At 41.9% G+C, this 21,379-nt stretch overlaps 1 protein-coding gene across 1 annotated transcript in view; it reads left to right on the forward strand.

Annotated features, from left to right (window-relative positions):
- The window catches only part of gpr158a (G protein-coupled receptor 158a), a 112,356-nt gene that overhangs the window by 73,222 nt on the left and 17,755 nt on the right, over positions 1–21,379 (forward strand). Inside the window, exons 6-7 of the mRNA XM_061237354.1 lie at positions 10,665–10,774; positions 15,348–15,586. Of these exons, the coding sequence (XP_061093338.1) occupies positions 10,665–10,774; positions 15,348–15,586 (349 nt within the window). The remainder of the gene's footprint in view (positions 1–10,664; positions 10,775–15,347; positions 15,587–21,379) is intronic.

A 21,379-nucleotide genomic window follows, 5' to 3' on the forward strand; every position in this document is an offset into this window, starting at 1 on the left:
CGGGTCGCCAGTCCATCACAGGGCACACACACCATTCACTCACACACTCATACCTACGGGCAATTTAGACTCTCCAATCAGCCTAACATGCATGTCTTTGGACTGTGGGAGGAAACTGGAGTACCCGGAGGAAACCCACGCAGACACGGGGAGAACATGCAAACTCCGCACAGAGAGGCCCCGGCCGACGGGGATTCGAACCCAGGACCTCCTTGCTGTGAGGCGGCAGTGCTACCCACTGCACCATCCGTGCCGCCCTCCAAGAATATCAATGATTCTGAAATGTTCTGCATGGAGGAAGAGTCAAAAATCCCTCCTAATGTTCTTAACTTTATCAGAAATTATAACAAATTATATTAAAAGACTCATCTTTTCCAGGGGTTCTTGAACAGAGTATTAAACCAGGGGTGCCAATAATTGTAAAACCAGTTTTTTGGGGAGTACATTTTTTTTATTTGAACAGCATAAGACTCTGGTTGATTCCATTGAATCATTAATAAAGCACATTACTTAACACACTCAACTGTATAGTTAACAGTATTTTTGGCACATATTTATCAAGGGTGCCAATAATTCTGGAGCCCACTGTATATAACATTTGATTACTTTTATAGAATGTGACCTTAATGCCCTTTGTTCTTGTGCTTAAAAAGGTCAAAAGTCAAGACTAAAAGATCAAAGGCTGACATTACTGGAATTGAAATAGCCTTCCGGAAGTATCCGCAAGAATGCAATACTGTAGAGCATCGAAAGGGCCTGGCTCATGACTGACTCCTTTCAGTGTATTTCTTGTGAGGTGTGTCATTGGGAAATGCTCACTCTATTGGCCCATATACAGTAGCTGTTGCAATGGGCACAAGCCTGAGGTGGACATTGGAGAGATGTGTGAGAGTTGATAATAGCCCTGATGGTATTGATGTCTTCTCAGAGGTATATGATAACACCAGCTGCCTCCCGGGAAGGGGGGCTGAATTCCCAGCACTTAGCATTGATTATTTATGAAGAGTAGAAATCTGCTTCCCAGACAAGATAGGACTTCTGTTTTATGCAACCTGGCATATGCTTAGACATGCCTGGGCTCTGATCCCCCACAAATGATGCTCCAAAGTGCTGTCTAAGAAAACAGGGCCCGACTAATGAGTTTGGAGGAACCCGAGACGAGGGAGATCCACTTTCCGAATGGGAATCTGAGATTCTGAAGGGAAAATGGATGGGTTCAGATAGCAAAGCTACTACCTCCGTCTACTAGTAGTGTAAAAGCGGCCTAGGGTTTAGTATAGACACGTATAAAAATTAAAAGCAAAATAAGCTCAAATAAAATGCAATAACTTCTCAGCTAAAGGGCATCCAATTAGGGGACTCATTAGTGCAGAGTTAATCTGGATTTCTGTCATGCGTATTGGTTATTTCAGAAGTCCTGTTCTATCACAGACAATTCACAAAAATCCATTACACTGAATTATATTACATTCCTTTATCCATTGCTTCAATGATCAATGACCAGTAGCAATAGGTGCCTACTCCATAGGGAAAAAGGGGCTCTTCACAGAATCAACACAAAGCAGGTTTGCCTTGTTATCATTTGCTTTGCCTTTGAATTCGTCATCATCTTCCAAAGGGTTAATTTTGGTTGCCAGGTGTCCACACTTAGTAGCCTACTGATTCACTTTAGTCTTTAATTTGATCAGTTAAAAAAAGAACTTTTTATGCGATTCTTATGCAACATGGGAATTTTATCATTTATGACATGCATGGCTATCTAACAAAATGGTAATCCCTCTAAAAATGGTTGGAACAAAACCCAGCATACACAGGGGTACCGGGAACCTCTACCATAGGCCGTGACCAGTAATATAATCAGGCTTTTTGATAAACTCATTAATTCATTCAGAAATATTATTTTGATTCAAATTAGTAGTAGTAGATAATGTAGATAAAGTTTTCAAAGTGTCTGGTTTCCAATTATTAGAGCCACCAGACATCTGTTTTTTTGATATTCACTGCACATGGCCCTCTTTGCTTTTGAGAGATTGAATTCATGGGTGGATTGTATTGTAGCTAATGTCATTAGGCTATTAGCTAACTAGTATGGTGCTATAGTCCAGTGATCAAGTCTGGAAATCTGGAAATGAATAGCATAAGTTAGCAGATATCACACCCTTAGCAGACTATCGATTATTGCTATTGATTGCACCTCCACAGTTCCTGCTAGAGATCAACTTGTTGATGTTCCGTAAGAGCCATTGAACTCAACGTTGTTGAGGGTTAGCTCAACATCTCCAGTGTTGAATGTTTGATCTGCCGATTTATGCCACCCTTAGTGGGCTTGCAGTCCAGAAATATCATTTACTATGAAAGGCACCCAAAATTGGTCTGCTAAAATCTACCTGTGAGGCTTACATTTTCAGCTCATACTCCTTTGCGTTTGGGCAGCTTGGGGCTGGAAAGCATCCTGCAGCCCATGAGACCCATTTTATGTGTCACTGGAAAAAGTTTCACAATGTTCAAAGATGTATATGCTTAGGGCTCTGAGTTCAGTATATCTTTAACTGCATCTACTGCATAGTATCTACTGCATATCTGACAGCAGCACAGTGGAGCCTTGAACCCTTGATGATTTAAAGCCATTTAGCCAACAAATGTGTTCCATACTGTATCAGCATAATTTACAGCTGAATTTTGTCCCACCCCCCCAATTCCCATAGAGGTCCATTCAAATGCAAAGAGTTTCAGTTATCGCTTGTCGGAGAACCTGAAAAGATGATTCCAGAAAAATCCAGACTCTGATGATGTTGATGGGACACTGCAAATAGCTATCAGCTCCTGGTTGGAACTGGTGTGTATTAAAGTCCTGGAACAGGAGCTTTGTAGCTTGGTAATTTTGTGAAAGATCTTAGTTCTAGCCCAGTGAAAATGCACTCTTCTGGCCATCTTCTGGTTCATCAAAATGCCAGCCTCATCTTCATTATGGCTTAGCGTAGTGAGACCAAGGTCCTGGGCTGCCGTCCACTGAACAGCTTTGTGGATAGCCTCCACTAGCACCTTCCATGAAGTGTATTGAGCAGCGGCATTCCTGTTAGTGTCACCAGGGTCTTAGGCATGTTATTACAGGTCTGTCCAATTCTGCTTGAGCAAATGTTCCATTTTGTCTGACCTGGCTTTAGGTGGCAAGTGGGCCCCCTAAGATGGCTTGCTACTCATCCACTTCAAAGCCTCCTGCTGCTAAGAGCTCTTGCATAATTCCCGTAAATTATCTACGTATAAGCACTGTTGGACTGACTGAAGCTCATCCTTGTGGCTGCCTTGGTAGTCTTGCACATGGCAAATGTGGTGCAACAGGGTACCACTGAGGTGCTGGCCACTCAGATACATCAGTTGGGTCTTCACTCTGCAACCCTCTTCAGATAGAGTCAGGGATTCCACCTTTTGACTCCTGGACATCTGAGAAGTCAGAAGGCGATGATGTTTCAGTACACATTTGTTAATTCTCATGGGGCAAAAACTGTCAGGGTTTTGGCACAAAGTCCTCAATAAATGGGATCACACAAATCACATAAAGTTAATTATTAAGGGGCCAAAAAAAAGACAGACATAAATAGTCACAACAAATGAATTTATCTCTTCACTAGCACATAAGAGGCACCGCCAATAAAGTGGTTCACAAAGTCTCTTACTGAGTGAGTATATGCTTGGCCAAGAGGCTAAGCCTGGCAGGGTTCATGTAGAAAACCAGTCCAAATTAACTTGTGTTGATGATCTACCTGATCAAAAACTGATAACCAAAACTAGATCACTTTCATATTTGCCCTGGGCAGAAGAAACCTGTGTGACTTGAATGGAAGAGAAGAACCTGATCCCAAGCGAGAATACTGTAGCTCGCATCCTCTGTCTCCTCCTCTTCATCCTTCCAGGACAGTGACCTAAGCAGAAAGGGGAGATATAAAATACATACATTCCTCAGAGGACTTGGGTGAGTTCATCAACTTCTCTGGCCTCTTGGTGTCATTCTGGGTTCAAATATATATCTAAAACTGAGGTCTGAGGATCTTTGTGGTCTTTGGCCTTACAAGAGCTGGACATGAGTCAGTTCACAGCACCTTTTTTGGGTAGTAAAAGATTCATGAGCAGCTCTTTCTAACAGAATGAACTTTTTATCAGTAAGAGGTTCTGTGCTTCAATAACATTTGGGAAAAAGGGACTCGAGGCATACATATAACAAAAAATATTAACTCCATCTCAGCCTTTTCAGCTGTTTTATGCTGTCTGCAGTTTTGGCACACTGCTTGTGTCAGTCCTGAAGGTGAGCTTGGAGCATGTGGCATTGTGCTCAGTTCATCAAATGTATGTTCCTCAAAATGGCTTAGGTGTTCATATTCTGGCAGGGCTGTGCATTTGGAGCCTTTTTCCTTTCTCAGCTGGATACTCAATCACTTTATTCAAACTAATGGATATCTCATTCAGTGGTTTGAAAAAGAGTTGGAAAACCGAACAAGTTTCTGAGATCCCCCCGACAATGACAAGTGTGCTTGAATACCCCCCCCCCCCAGGTGGTCTCTATTTGGATGTTGGCGTGAACTGAGAGTGGAAGTATTTGAATGGTTGCTCTTTGGGGCTGCCATGGGGAAATATTAATGCCTTTGTTAATCGGATTAGCGTTAAACCCTTTTGGGAAATCACCGCACATCTGCAACATGCAGATAGTTGTATGGCCTCAGCTGTTTTCCTTTTCATGTTTGGATGGCTTTCTCCATCCATGTGTTTCGGTTAACCATCATTTGCATAGTCCGCTTCTCTTTAAAACCCCCCTGACGCCTTATGTCATACATTCAAACCGTAGGTCTGTAATCAGGCCGTGTATATTTTATTGATGTGAAATATTTTACAGCTTTTTTTTTTGTGTGTGGTTTGTTGAGGTTGAGCTCCAGGTGATACCCAGACATCTGCATATATTTATATATATACTCATATACTATATTCTACTGCTGTCCATCCACTTAGAGTTATGATGCGTTGTGTATTCAGAGATGCTCTTCTGCATACCACTGTTGTAATATGTGGTTATTTGCTGTACTGACCTTCCTGTCAGCTACGACCCGTCTGGCCATTGTCTCTCATTAACCAACAACAATCATTCCATGGTCAAAGTCACTTAGATACCATTTTTTTCCCCATGGTTGATGTGAACATTAACTGAAGGTCCTGACCCGTATCTACATGATTATATGCATTGCACTGCTGCCACACAATTGGCTGATTAGATAATCGCATGAATAAGTAGGGGCGGCACGGATGGTGCAGTGGGTAGCACTGCCGCCTCACAGCAAGGAGGTCCTGGGTTCGAATCCCCGTCGGCCAGGGCCTCTCTGTGCGGAGTTTGCATGTTCTCCCCGTGTCTGCGTGGGTTTCCTCCGGGTACTCCGGTTTCCTCCCACAGTCCAAAGACATGCACGTTAGGCTGATTGGAGAGTCTAAATTGCCCATAGGTATGAGTGTGTGAGTGAATGGTGTGTGTGCCCTGCGATGGACTGGCGACCCGTCCAGGGTGTATTCCTGCCTTTCGCCCAATGTATGCTGGGATAGGCTCCAGCCCCCCTGCGACCCTGTTCAGGATAAGCGGGTTCAGATATGGATGGATGGATGGATGAATAAGTAGGTGGAATAAAGTAAAAATGTTTCTATGAAAGTGCTTGGTGAGTGTATAAGGGATGCAGAAATGCATGAGATAGTTTCACAAGAATAAGAAAATGAGACGATAAGCAGAGTAACACTGGAATATGCATGAGCTAAGATGACAGATGTTGTGATTCTGTATTGAAAAAGAACAGGAGAGACTCCAACCATAAACCTTGTGGAAAATCTGTGGAAGACCTGCTAGTGTGGGGCCATTCATCCCAGACACATTTATGTCAACATTACACAACCTTTATTTCATTGTAAACTCATCCAAATCAATTCTTCTTTTCTTAAAAGCTTAAAAGGTTCCGTATATCCCCATCCTGAGGCACAATTCCACTGTAAAATGCCATACCTGATTCTGTTCATTGGCTTCTTTATTTATTCAGAAAGGTTGAGAAAATAGACTCTGCAAACCATTAAGTACACATTAAGACACATTCATTTTTTGTCAGAAACTGAAAAACAAGTTTTGTTTTTCCCTCTACCTCAATTTGTTGTTGACTGTTTATACATATGTTTTCTTCCCCAGAGGAACACTAACATCAAATTACTTTTTCTCATATTACAGAGTTGGGTTGGGAAGTTGTTTATTTTGTAGGTATTATTGGTGTCTTAGAAATTCATTATGGCTATGCTATCCATCCTACAAATTTTTAGTGACTAATTTGTACAGAATAGTTTCATAATTAGTCCAATATTGGTCCCGAGAAGTGTATGTGTGGCTTTATTTGATCAAAGAAAATGAATATTTTCCTGTTTGTGCACAACCAGTTTGAAGAAAAGGGATGACAGATGTTTTGACAAGTTGCTGGAGGCAGGGCCGCTGTCTTGTCTCTTTTTCAATTATAGAGCTTTACTGGCACCTTTCAGAGCCTTTCATGCTATATCATTTTGAAACATGATGGAATTGAATGAGAGGCTGCAGCTTTTTTGGGTAGAGACTGTCTGGGTTTATTCAAAATAACTCTCCCTTCAAGATGCTATTTTTGGACCATTACAAAAAAGAGGGTCTTTTTGTCCTTGAGGGCCATATTTTCCGGAATGTACTTTGCATGGCGCTTTGGCGCAGTCGCTGGCCAGGTGCATGGAGCACTCGGTGTGGCTACTGAATCTGGCCATTTTTATAAAGTCATGCGAGGGTTCACAGATCAAGGTGCATGGCACAGGTAGAAATGGATGCATTATGCTAACAAGTGGGTGTTGTGCACCTTGATTCATTCGTATCCAATCAAATTATTAATTTTTATTACCATTAAGATCCATGCAAATTGTGCAAGTATTGGCAATTTCTGTAGTGTCTCTGAATACAGTGGAAGATGAGGTTAAGGCAGATGTTTCTCCCAAAAACTATTTTGCAGCAGGTGCAGACTTATTTTTTTCTCTTCAAACGAATCTCAAGAATAAGAGAAATCTGTTTGAGAATGCATTTGTATGTTTTGTCAGAATTTCTTTAAAACAATGCCTGAACGTTTATTATGGGCTCATTTCCCAGCATACAATCCACAAAAACAAAAATATGCCATAGTCTGGGCTTCAACTTGTACGTTTGACCTGGGTTGAGCAGGCGGGTGGCGAAAGGGTGAAATGTGGACCTGTCTGACCTGAAAATTGCAATGACCTACACAAAATGAGCTGATCACTCTTAACTGACACACCCTGAGCAGTGGCTCTCCTCCCACTTCAGTGTGTGGTGGGTCCCAAAATATGGCCCTTAAACTCAAGACAATTTTGCCATTAGGAGTTTAAGGTATTCTGAGGTATTTGTTATGATACTGTAAGGCATAATGGGTGGGGGAATGGGTATTGTTGGTGCATAAATAATTTTCCCATGTTGTTAAACTTCATTTTACCCTAGTATTCCCCTAGATGTACTCATGTGCTCATTGGAATAACCTGTTTAAGGCCATGCTTAAACAGCTGTTCAATCAAACCACGTGTAAGTTGTTTCAGGTTCAATCAAACAAAAATGTTTTGTGTCCGGGGGTACTGTCAATTTCTGCAGTCCACCACTCCAATGGAAGGCAAGAATATACTCATCAGAAGAAGCTTGTGGAGTTCTTGTGTCAGTTATGCTGACACCAAAATTGCAACAAAGTCACAGATTTACCAAACGACAAAAGTGTGACAAATATCATGTCACAGATTAATCTGGAGGGTACATGCTAATGTATGCTGTTACTTTATTCAGTTTGGCTAATGTATTTGGTTAATGAATCGGAAACTACAAAGCTTTTGTGTAAAGAATTTTCAAATATTATACAGTTTTTGTCCTTCCAAGGTGTTCATCCTCAAATAATCCCATTTTAAATTTGCATTATGAATTGACCAGACCAAAGATCTGACCAGAATTTATTTTCTTATTGTCTAACAAGTTGACTAATTTGGCCACCCTATTCAGCACTCCAAAAATTGTGATCACCTATACAAGTGATCATAATACAATGTTGTTTTGTGTTTGCATGTGCGTGTGTCAATATAGCTGTTTGATTGAGGGGGCTGATTTGACTGAGAGCTGTGCTGTATCTATTTCAGCTTCGTAGGAGGCCTGCTATGTCAGCATTTTGACAGTTGGTCTCTTGGCACTGGTCCACGTAGGCCCCACCCACATGAATGCTGCCTTCATAAAGAGCCATGAGTGGGCATTGAAACAAAACTAGGATTAGAATATATATATGTGATCTACTCCCCTTTCTGTAGTGCAAACCAAATCATAAGCACATGATTATACAACTGCAATGAGTTCATCATAAGTTTATATATCCTGGAATACTGTCAATGCATTATTGAAATACCAACACGATCAGAATACCCTCATCTTATGTGTAATTGTTGCAATTTGTAATGTCTTTGGTTAATTTCTATAGGAGTGGGTTCTTGAATTTTGCCTAATATCTTAGATTCATGTTTTTTTGTGCTGATAAAGCAAACACATTTATGTGCATCCTATTTAAAATACTGAAGTATGTTGGGCTTATTGAGTGTTATGCTAATTATTTGCTGATATCCACATAAAATATGTCTTGGAAATATCCACAATGGTGCTAGCATATAATAAATAAGCTACAACCTGTGTATCTGTAGCTAAAATGTATTCATGTCTTAAATCAAAGGCAGAAAAAAACCCCAAACAAATCGGTAGTATTATCTGCGCCCAGCAGCCTCTCAAACGTTTCTTCATATGTATGCATTGCATTACATTAATGGCATTTGGCAGATGCTCTTATCCCGAGTGACGTACAGTTGATTAGACTAAGCAGGAGACAATCCTCCCCTGGAGCAATGCAGGGTTAAGGGCCTTGCTCAAGGGCCCAACGGCTGTGCGGATCTTGCAGGTCCCAGTCACGTACCACTATGCTACAGGCCGTCTACATGGTATGCAGCTTCGTAACAAGCAGATGCTACAATTGCAATGTCAGAATTCAGGAAGACAAGGTGTTTAATGTACTATATGGTTTTTAGGTCAACTGAAAGAATAGTGTAGGTTTTACTTTTTTTTTAAAAACCTCAATATTAGAACCAGATATGAGTTCTGTGCAGGCATGATGGAAATGTGTGCTAAGAGACACAGGCAATATCAGTTCAAACAAATCTCTCTTTCCATTGCTACTGACATATGGTATGAGAGATGATAATGTTGTAGCCAGGTGATCTTTGTCTGTTGCTTCATTTTGTAGCTGCAATGGCTGTATGCAGATAGGGAGACAAATGTTAATTGAAGTGAACTGGAAATGATTGCTAATTAATCTTTCAAGAGCCAGCAGTGGGATTTTTATCGTTTTTACCTTTCCTTCAGCCAATTTCGCTCATCGAAACCCACTGCTGTAAAGATACCAAATGAAGATCCCACAAAAAGCAAAATAAAATTTGTTATTTTTGGAAACTGTGCTCAGCACTCTGTGAAGAATTGAATGTGATTCATATTTCCATATTGTTTTTTCAAAGATTAAAGACAAGGCACAGGTATTGCCTCACAGCCAGATATTTTTTAAATGTGGTCTGACATTGGTGGAGGATAGAACAATCTTTCTAAAGTGAAATGAATGCACAAGTATGAATGCCTCCTTTATAATGCTGTGTCGGGTGTAGGCCCGTTAACCAATACAATTACAGGTTTATCTATAGCAAGCAAAACAAATGCTCACTTGATGTTTTACGCATGTCTGAATATTCATACCGGAAATATGTGGGCCGGACGTACAATAAAAGAGAGCTAAGTGTTTATCCATGCAACTTCTGAATTGTATATTTTTGTTCCTATGTTGGAACATGATTTATATTTGATGACGTAGAGAAATGGTATCAATGATTATTAGAATAAGCCTATTATTGTCTGAATCTGTGACTAGGTCAACACTGTAGACTGTAACCATGGCATGGGGGAACCTGCTGTTTTATTGCCCTGCTTTGCAAATAGGAGGCTGATAAGAATCTAAACTGTTCTCACTAGCGGAGAGTCTTTTTAACCATCGGGCATCGCCATCTTGCGGTTTTATTACATTACAATTTTTATTATCTTAGAAATATGAATGCAACAATAATTTGGGAGGTCAACGACTCAACCAAAAGAGGGCAGTGTGGATGGGGTTAAAGCGAGACAAAAAATGGTTGGTGAAAATGCTCCGATAGCCCTTGTAGTCGTCACTATAGGGTGCAAAAACAAAGAAACAACAGAAAATAAACTGAGCCTAAACCAAAATTCCAAAGACACAGCTTGAAAAAAAAACCCCACAAAGGTTGCGATTCCACAGCTGAAGTCAAAATAGGACTCATTGAAAAGCCCAATGAAGATGATCCTGAACCTCAGCTGTGTTTGCTTGCACTGCATTACCTACTACCAATACCTACTGGTGTTACTGCCATTACCTACTGCCCATTGTCCTGAATGCCTTCCTGGTTTTGGAAGAATACAGAAGGCCCTGATAGCTGTCGAAAAGCAGGAGCATGCTCTTTGTCCGTCACTCACCCTGATATAATTTTTTTTTTTTCAGGTTGTCATATTATACTTTCAGCCCAGTGTATTCCGCTGCATCCTGCTGAGATGGGTTCGACTCCTGGGATTCGCCACTGTTTACGGGACTGTGACTCTGAAGCTGTACAGGTACATTTCCCTTAATCTTCCAAGTCCGCTGGGAGTGGGCTAATGGGCTATACGTCAATAAAGCACAGTCCCAGATCGGGGATCAAGTTGTCACAGAGGGTGGAATGGTAACAATGCAAAAGCATTACTCCTGTTGAATTATTGAAGGAATTCTGTATTGTGAACAACCTCGCAGGCACACTATCCATCCTTAATCATACTGAAAGGCAATAAGAGAAACACTGAAAAAAAAAGTTTTTTATTTTTGTTTTTTTCACCATCATATTCTAATGGCTCACAACAACCCACACATTGGACTTTGGACGCATCAATTTTGGGTATAGGAGATTGTTGTGGGACTGTCACCCATTGGTAGGCAGCTGTGTTGTAATGATTTCTCCCGCATACTCACTCTCTTTTCCATTAAACCACAGTAATTATGAATTTGATTATCCTCCTGGGGCGGTGGTGGAGAATTTGAGTTTGTAGCTGTTAATCTACAGCACAGATGTTAACTATGGGAAAGCCTGGCTGATGTGCCCTAATATAGCAGATAATGTGGATACCCTAATACTTTGAGATCATTGCAACTGGCCCATAGAGTTTTCCGGTTGATATACAAACATGGACACACTCAAACATGAGGAAGTGAGAATATGTACTTGGATATCTAATTGGTTGAGGTGCTGTAGGTGATGTGCCATATTTTCAGTTATAGATAAACATGTATTTTGATTGAAGAAAAAGGCAGCTCACCTAGAGATATGCAAATATCATTTGTGAGTGCATCTGTTGGGATGTAGAGACTTGCAATAGCTCTTAACATTTCTGTTTCCAAAGGCTATAAAGGACTGTATCTGCTTGGGCTCAATTTTTTTACCTGGTTTCATGAAAAACAAGGGACACTGTGCTTTGACCAATCAGTTTCTATTTTCTTGTTTGTGAACAATTTGGGGATCCATTCAAAGCAAAGATTCTTAGCATGATACTGTAAGGTGCTATAAATGAGCTGTGGAAAGAATATACTGTATATATTATACTCATCTGGATGTTTATGTACTTCTACTGAATTTTCCTCCACTGGTTACACACTTTGTCCTGAATTTGCTGTCCTGCCAGATGGTAGAGGTATCTATTACAAGCACCAAAAGGCTGTGATTCCAAGGCATGTCATGTGTAACCAGGCGATTAAATGTTAGAATGTGAACTTTCATCTGCTGGTATTGACTCTGCCTGTGTGGCTGACTTTGTTATTTCATATTGATAGCTTGAAATAGCTCAATCTAAAGGCTGAGGGAACAAAGGGCGAGGGAACAAGAGTGAGGGGCCCAGTGATTGGTAACAGATTGGACCGATCAATAAATAATAAATAAATATTATAAATCAAATGAATAAAATTTGACTTGTTATAGGGCGCTGTAGGTGGCATGTTGGTGCTGTGGGTAGCTCTGTTGCCTCACAGCAAGAAGGTCCTGGGTTTGAATCTTTTTGTGGGCCTTTTTCTATATGTTCTTCCCCATGTCCATGTGGGTTTCCTCAGGGTTCTCTGGTTTCCTCCCACAGTCCAATGACGCACAGAGGTAAGAAGGTAAGAATGTGTGAGTGAATGGTGTGTGTGCCCTGTGATGGGATAGACCCAATGGTCTGGTATGGGCTCCAGCACCCCCTGGAACCCTGACCAGGAATAATTGGGTTATATAATAGATGAATGGATAGCACTCTGAACAAAGACTTGTAGAGCACTACATAGTACATAGCAGAGGAAGGACGCAAGTTTTAATATAAGTAATTCTGCTTTAGAGAGATAGAAAAGAAGAGAGAAAGAGAAGTGTGAGTATGTGGAGGTGGGGTTGTTCATTCAATGATTTGCAGCTCAGCATTGTTTTCAGTGGAAGCGGAGCTTCTCCACCCTAGCTCCCCAGTGGTGGAATGACATCCCCAGTCCCATAAGAACTGCTCACTTGCTGCCCATATTCCGCCACAGTCTAGAGACTTATCTCTTCAAGCTGTAAATAGTAAATGGCAGGCATTTATATAGCGCCTTTATCCAAAGCGCTGTACAATTGATGCTTCTCCATTCAACCATTCATACACACACTCACACACCGACGGCGATTGGCTGCCATGCAAGGCCCCAACCAGCTCGTCAGGAGCATTTGGGGGTTGGGTGTCTTGCTCAGGGACACTTCGACACAGCCCTGGCAGGGGATCGAACCGACAACCCTCCAACTGCCAGACGACTGCCAGCCGACTGCTCTTACTCCTTTGCAGGAGTCCCCTTATCAATTGTCACGTCTTTTTAACCTGTCCCTATCATTAGCCCCTTGTATTTTGTACCTCAATCTAGGACTGTTGATTTTGTATTTCTCAATACTGTCGTTCCTGAAGTGGTAGATGTCTGAGTATGGTAGTTACAGACTTGGCCTATCTACCTTGTGTGCTTGTCTTATGTTTGTGGCTTTAAAACCGATGTGAATTGTGAATTGTCCGTTATCCGAACTGTTCTTTTGTTTGTTCTATGACCTTGATATGCACTTTTTATGTATGTCGCTTTGGATAAAAGCGTCTGCAAAATAAAATGTAATGTAATGTAAAAGATGATGCATTATGTCCCTCAGTGAACTGGCAGTTCAGGTCATGGCTCAGAGGTCAGGCAGTCAGGCAGGTAGTCTGCCTTGCTGAGTGAGGATCCGCAGTACCAGATGGGCAGTTGATTGGGTTGCCAGGATGCCTGCCCCGGGATGGGCTGGGTAGGGCCAGAAGGCCTGATTCAGCAGTGACCAGGATCTGAAAACACAGCACCTGGCCTGTGCCTGCTAACATTTTGGAAGAGGATGGCTGTGAAATATTAAGGGGGACAAAGGTTGCCTTGAAACCCACAGAGCAGGGGAACCAGTGTGCCTGACAGAGCACTAGTATCAACGTCATGTAAAAATAGTGCCACATATGTGTCAGTACATACAGTACAGTACTGTATCTCATTATCAACATCATTATGTGACATGATTTATTTGACTCCCCTACGATGTCATCTTAACTGTGGTACTGAAACGTGTTTCTTTCCCAAGTGCAAATTTAGGTTTATGCCTCCGATAGTACAGGAACGTAAGACATTTACAAATGCTGCAATTACATTGCTTTGTGCTGTTTTTTTCTCTCGATGCTAAAGTATCGTTTTAAAGATTCACAACCTTCTTAGGCCAGACAAAGCTGCTTACGGTTAAAGGGAAAATAAACAATTACAGTCACTTAGGCGGAACTAGGAATAATGAATAGCTTGTTATTGAAGGGGCCAAGACAAGCCAAGGCGGAAAGCTGAATAAGGGGTTACAGTAACGTCAGCCTGGCGAGGCTGTCGGAGAGTGATGGAGATCGGCAAAGGCGCAGGCGCGAGCCAGGAGATAATGAGGCCGCAGCCCCCTTAAGCACGCGGCCGTCTAAAAAAACGTAGCAGAGGGCTCGTGTCACAGGGAAATGTCAAGGAGGGCTAATGAAATCCTTAATTAAAGAGGGGAAGATGAATTTCCAAAAGGCTAATCTGGACTGAAGCCGGAGGCCGCTGGGGTTAAAGTTAACACTGGCGAGGAAGAAAAAAGAGAAAAAAAAAGATCAATTTTTGATAGGCTCTCATTACAGACGCTTTATCTGCGTAATGCCTGCGTGTGGTAACTGTGATTTTACATGAAAGGAAGATTCAGAGTGACTTCATAATGAGGGGGGAGGAGGGGGGGATTATCCTGTTGTGGGATTGCTTTTTAAAGAACCTTGTGTCTCTGGAGGCCCAGCTGCTCTGGCGTTTAGAGGCGATTAAATAAACAGAGCGGGCGCAGCCAGCCGCAGCCAGCTCTTCGCGGGCGCCCCTGCTCTGCTTATGATGACATGGCCGTCACTGTTACGTGCGCTCGGCGACTGCACATCGCATGGTCATATAAGAACTGTGCAGTGACCGCATGTGATCGACCTATGGTTCCAGTGAGTAACTGGTTCCATGGAAGTTTACCCTTGGCATGAAAAAGTTTACACTTGGGCATGTTTTTTTATTTTCTTCATATTTCTTAGTTCCACATAAACCAGTGCTAATTGTGTGCAGTGTGGTGATGATGAGGATGGTGATGTTAAAGAACATGGTTAAGATGACCCCTCGGGCGATGAATTATGTTCATGACAGTTATAGCTCTCTTCTATACCTTTATAGAAGCCAGTTATTCCTCTTTTCTAGCCATAGATGTGTTCTTTGCAACACTGTAGGTTATGACAGGTATGTTTTCTTTTGGAAAGCTGCTGGCTACTTTCAGATACCTTTTCTTTTAGAAATGGGCCCTTTTCACGAAAGCCACTTCCAGGTTTGTGATTGGGATGTTTATTCTTGGTTTCTGTTTCTTGCCAAACTTGCCTCCATTTGCATTACACTACACTCACAGCTCTGTTCTTCTTTGGGATGTTGAGAGTTCTCACACCAATGTTCTCTTTTCAAATGTTGGAGGGTTATAACTGCCAAAGTTCTCTCTTTGAATGTTGCAGTTCTAACAACCATATGCTATGATCAAGTGTTGCACTAGTCTAATAGCCACGTTCTCCTTTTATGTGGTTGCAGGGTTCTAAAGGTGTTCCTGTCCCGGACAGCACAGAGAATTCCCTACATGACCAGCTGGCGTGTCCTGCGACTGTTGGGTATCATTCTCCTCATCGTCTGTTGGTTTCTTGTGGCCTGGACATCGGCTGTCTGTCAGAACCTGGACAGAAACCTTTCCCTCATAGACGTGGGCTCCACTCCCGATGGACTGCAGTTCAGCATGTGTCTGCTGGACCGCTGGGACTACATGATGGCAGTTGGTGCGTATCAAATTGCTTTCTCTTTTTTTGAAACAAACCACATCCCTGATTTTCTCCCAGCAAGACCTTTGTGTCGATAAAGGTTTCACAATTACAGCCATTGTTTGTTCTTTCAAGGAAATCATTTGAGAAAGTATTTGATATATAAAAAAATATATTTGAGCTGCACCAATGCAATATGCATCCACCATGCATTGTATTGAAACATATGCTTCTGTGGTCATTACACAATGTGTTCTGCACACTGTGTTCTGTAGCTTAATATAAAGTAGGTATAGGATGCTAAAAGTTATGTGTTGTTTTGGCTCTGTATTCCAGTACATTGGATTTGAAATGACACAAAGAATATGAGGTTAAAGTGCAGGCTGTCAGCTTCAATTTCATCCGTGTAGGAATATTTTCAAATATTATATGTTAGTCTGTCACTCAACTGCACACAAATGTATTGAGGCTTTGTGCAAGTTCTGTTAAACCCTTGAATCCACGTCTTCTACCACTAAAGCAGTGTCATTCAGGGACTAAAATGTTTTTCTTTTTTTAAATATACGATCCCTGTGTGGAAGTTTGCAGTCATATTTTGCAACTAATCAAAGCTCATAAACCATATAATTTAGAAGGGGACAGCAAAGTGATGTAGGGACTACAACTTCCACATTCCCACAGGAAAATTCCGCGACGTCCACCACGAATGATGTCTAACTTGGTTCAGCCAATCCCGTAATGGCGGGAGCAATAAACTTTCCCGTATAAGAGCAAGACACGTTCTTGGGATCTCTCTTCTGCTTATTCTCTTCTGCTTCTTCTCTTCGACGCACCCTTTTTGGCCATTCGCTTCAGCTCATCTGCTCCGAGACTCGGACAGAGGCTGAATGCTGCACAGCGCACTACCAGGCCTACGGACACACCCAGTTACCTCGCGGTAACTTTGTGGCCTATAGCGAGTGGAAACTGGTGTACGCTACATCAGTTTACCCCTGCAAAGCTCACCAAAGAACAACTGCAACGAACATCCTTCCAGCAACCGAGTGGACCAGACGACAACGCGCGGCTAAGACGCCCCAGCCTGCGCATCTCTCCAGGACACGCATTCACAGCACCATCGCGGCTCCTATAAGGACAGCACGTCTTTTGGATCCAGCAATGCGTATGGACTCAGTAAGACAACAAACATTCAGGCATAGCCAGTGTTTAGTTTAGTGTAACTGTTTTAGTGAATCTGTGTTTCAATATTTACCATCCTACCATTGTAATGTGTTTGGTTAGCTACATATATATGTACGTGAATTGATTTGCCGTCTTTTGCACATATATAGAGTAAAACTATGCGAGTAGTCCCTTCTCACAGCTAACTCTAACTCATTACCACACCCAGAACTCTAGCTTACTCAAGCTAGCTACTCCTACCTTTCCTTTGTTCAAGCAACAAGCGCGCTTGCGCGCGCCCACACACACACATACACGCCCTATCTTAACCTACTCATTTACCCAACTAAATTTCCGTTAGTTTATCTGTTATGTGTTTGTATGTTTGTTTAATAAATATATTTTATTCAACCCCGGTGTCCGTTTTGGAATCGCATACACATGAGAGCCAAGTTAAAGCAGGCTTTCGAAGAACTTCCAACCTTCAGGTTATCGGTATGTTTAATCATTAATATTGGTTATTTAAATTATTAATTAAAATACTAAATTTGTGGTTAGATATTTCTGATAACAGTAATTTTATGAGACTGATTACTTTTTTTAGCAGTTATACTGCTACATAACATTAACTGGCGCCCCGGTTTCGTAGAGAGTAAAATCCCTACGTTATTTGGCGGCCCATGCGAGGACCCCACATAATTTGGAGCCCCATGCGAGGACCCCTACATATTTTGTAGCCCGTGCGAGGACCCCTACATATTTTGGTGCCCCGTGTGAGGAAGACTAGATTTGGCTCAAATTTCATGTCTTGTGACTTCATAACGAATTCCCCTTCCTAATTTGGAGCTCTGCGTGAGAAAGACGAGCTTTGGCTCATATCATGTCATGTGACTCCTCGGCATTCTTTGGCTTTCTCAGCTAAATAGCCACTAGTGCAAAGACCACTACATGTCACCCTTGTACCATTTTTGAAAGCCTGCATGAGCCGTTTTCTTAATACACTGCCCCCTCGTGTAACATTGTGGCATTACATTCGTAATCTTACACGGTAGTTTGTTGATTGGCATTTACCTTCCGGTATAATTCGTATTATCAAAAATAGTATTATTAGCCGTACTCTATTATTAATTAAATACTTTGTTAAAGTAATATTTAATAATAATTAATTTTATTTTACTTTTAAATTCAAATTTAATTGTAATTTCAACCTGTCACATTCTGGTATTTAGGATTAATGTGATCAGCATCACAGTTCCTATTTAACGGTCTAAATATCCGCCATTTGTTCGGTCATTTTGCTGTTGTTGCATTGCAGTACCGCTAGTGCAACTCGAGTCCCTGTGTGGTGCTATAGCTACCTTGTACTATAGTTAGAGAATATTCAAAGAGCGTTTTAAATTCTTTATCCATCATCACAACTTGTATGTTGGATTGTGATATTGGGAAACAATTCATTGCCAACTTTTAGGAGCTCAAGGCCCTTGTGAAATAGTTAACTTCAAGAGTACCCTCTTAAGTTATTGATTCAGCGTTTAGCTTTATTTGGCTTGAGATATGAAACCCATATCTATTGATGAGTACCTTTCCTTTTTAGCCCACGGTTTAGCACCTGGCTACATAGCTTTCCTGAATCAGATGAACCTCACTGATTGTAGGAAAGAAATGTTCTCCTTAATCAACGAGAAAGGTCACTCACCCAACCATTCAAAAGACCCAATTCTAAGTTGTCTGGTCTTGAATTTTGCCAGACAGATTAGTCTTGCTCTTCAGAGCAACAAAAACTTAGAATCAGAGATGGCATACCTCAAAGGACAACACACCAGTGTTTTACTTGAGCTTCAAAGTGTTGGCAAGAAAGCAGTTCAATACTTGCGTGATCTGCATTGAGCCGAATCAGATCTTAATTCCTACAGAGAGGAATTATTTTAGTTGAAGAGTGGATGCCACAAGCTACCACATCCACTCTCCTCTGAAAACCTGCTTTCTCAGGCTTGCCCAACTCCAGCTTCTCCTGCTTCCTCCTTACACCACAAGGTGGGGGAAGGGGGGTCAGAAATGGATTCAGGTTTGTCAGATCCCGGTTCCATAGCTTGCTCTAATGGAGACTCCTCAGATTGTGCACAACCTGCACCCCTGCGTCCGAAACTCATGTTTCACTGTTTTCAAGGGGCCAACACTCAGCCCTTGAATTAAGAAATGAGGCCCAAATGGTCTGGGGCACTTTAAGGATTGTGCCCAGGAACGAAGTATTGGAAACAGCTAAGCACGTTGTTCCAACCAAGCCCGCCGGCACTTCCCAAGTTACCCCATTAAAGTCTAATGGCTCAAAACAACGGCATGTGAGTAAGTTCCCGGTTAAGAGCCACCGTGGTCGCTTCTCACACTCTGATTCCAGCCGGAATTGGAGAGAAGACCGACCCGGTAGGCCCAAGCCTCAGAGTCACCAGTATGACTCTGATAGGGAAGATACCTTGTCTGAAGAGAGCTTCTTCAGTTCCTCTGAGGACAACTAAAGCCTCTAACCTTTGTTCAGTAGTGTGTATGCCTTGAGTAACCACTCCAAAGAGCTATCTGGTCTTGTTCAACCTCCATCAAAATAATGAATAAGACTGATCTCCTCACAGGCAGACTCCCAGCTGAAGCTTTGACCACTTTCTTTTGCACACTTTTCCTACCAAAGGGGGGGTGGCAAAATAAACTGGTAGTTTATAGCAGCCACTTAGATTTGCATGTAGCAGCAGCAAACGCAGATCGTAAGTAGGTACCTTAGAGTTAAATCCAACACCTGTTATAACTCGTAAATGTTCATTGCTTCTTTCTACACCTACTGAACCATCGTAAAGTATTGCATGTAGAAACTACAGTGTAATCTTTACAAGTATATTGCCACACCCCAGTGTGCCTTACTCCACCTCTTCCCCAAGCAAGACAAGACCACTTGTGAGCTTACCACATCATTTAGAAATGAGACCACCTCTCCATTTCCTTCCTGATGACACAGCCATAAGGTTAAGCTTGGATACAGAAAGCTGCCCTAATTTGAAAATGTCCCCACATATTTCAGATGACAACCCTCGTCAGCAACCTGACTGTAGGGACTAGAACAATTGGTCAGTCTGAACAAGACTTCCAAAAAGGCTACAGCCTCTCCATCCTAGACCCCTACATCATCTGAACATTTTCATGGCTGGGTCATTCCTGTTGGTGCTCCACCTTCTGGACACCATCCAATAACTAACAAAACACCTGAACTAACAAAACGACTAACCCTTTCACCAAGGTTTCTTATGTTTTGTGACAATGTATTCACTTTTCGACCTTAGTGTTTCACATTGTTTGTATCATGTGTTTTAGACCAGTTTAGTTAATTGTTGATAAATGCCTGGATGTTTGTCAGTCAATTGTGAACTGTGTTACCGACCCAATCTACTTGACCTGTGGACTGTGAACTGACTTTTGTGCTCTCATGGAACACTGGCTTCAGCCGCATCCTGAGACCACAGGGGGGATGTAGGGACTACAACTTCCACATTCCCACAGGAAAGTTCTGCGACGTCCACCACGAATGACGTCTAACTTGGTTCAGCCAATCCCGTAATGGCGGGAGCAATAAACTTTCCCGTATAAGAGCAAGACACGTTCTTGGGATCTCTCTTCTGCTTATTCTCTTCTGCTTCTTCTCTTCGACGCACCCTTTTTGACCATTCGCTTCAGCTCATCAGCTCCGAGACTCGGACAGAGGCTGAATGCTGCACAGCGCACTACCAGGCCTACGGACACACCCAGTTACCTTGCGGTAACTTTGTGGCCTATAGCGAGTGGAAACTGGTGTACGCGGAACGCTACATCAGTTTACCCCTGCAAAGCTCACCAAAGAACAACTGCAATGAACATCCTTTCAGCAACCGAGTGGACCAGACGACAACGCGCGGCTAAGACGCCCCAGCCTGCGCATCTCTCCAGGACACGCATTCACAGCACCATCGCGGCTCCTATAAGGACAGCACATCTTTTGGATCCAGCAATGCGTATGGACTCAGTAAGACAACAAACATTCAGGCATAGCCAGTGTTTAGTTTAGTGTAACTGTTTTAGTGAATCTGTGTTTCAGTATTTACCATCCTACCATTGTAATGTGTTTGGTTAGCTACATATATATGTACGTGAATTGATTTGCCGTCTTTTGCGCATATATAGAGTAAAACTATGCGAGTAGTCCCTTCTCACAGCTAACTCTAACTCATTACCACACCCAGAACTCTAGCTTACTCAAGCTAGCTACTCCTACCTTTCCTTTGTTCAAGCGACACGCGCGCTCGCGCGCGCCCACACACAAACATACACGCCCTAACTTAACCTACTAATTTACCCAACTAAATTTCCGTTAGTTTATCTGTTATGTGTTTGTATGTTTGTTTAATAAATATATTTTATTAAACCCCGGTGTCCGTTTTGGAATCGCATACACATGAGAGCCGACTTAAAGCAGTCTTTCGAAGAACTTCCAACCTTCAGGTTATCGGTATGTTTAATCATTAATATTGGTTATTTTAATTATTAATTAAAATACTAAATTTGTGGTTAGATATTTCTGATAATAGTAATTTTATGAGACTGATTACTTTTTTTTAGCAGTTATACATAACATTA

This window comes from Conger conger, chromosome 4 (genome assembly GCF_963514075.1).
Source record: "Conger conger chromosome 4, fConCon1.1, whole genome shotgun sequence".
Lineage (NCBI taxonomy): Eukaryota > Metazoa > Chordata > Actinopteri > Anguilliformes > Congridae > Conger > Conger conger.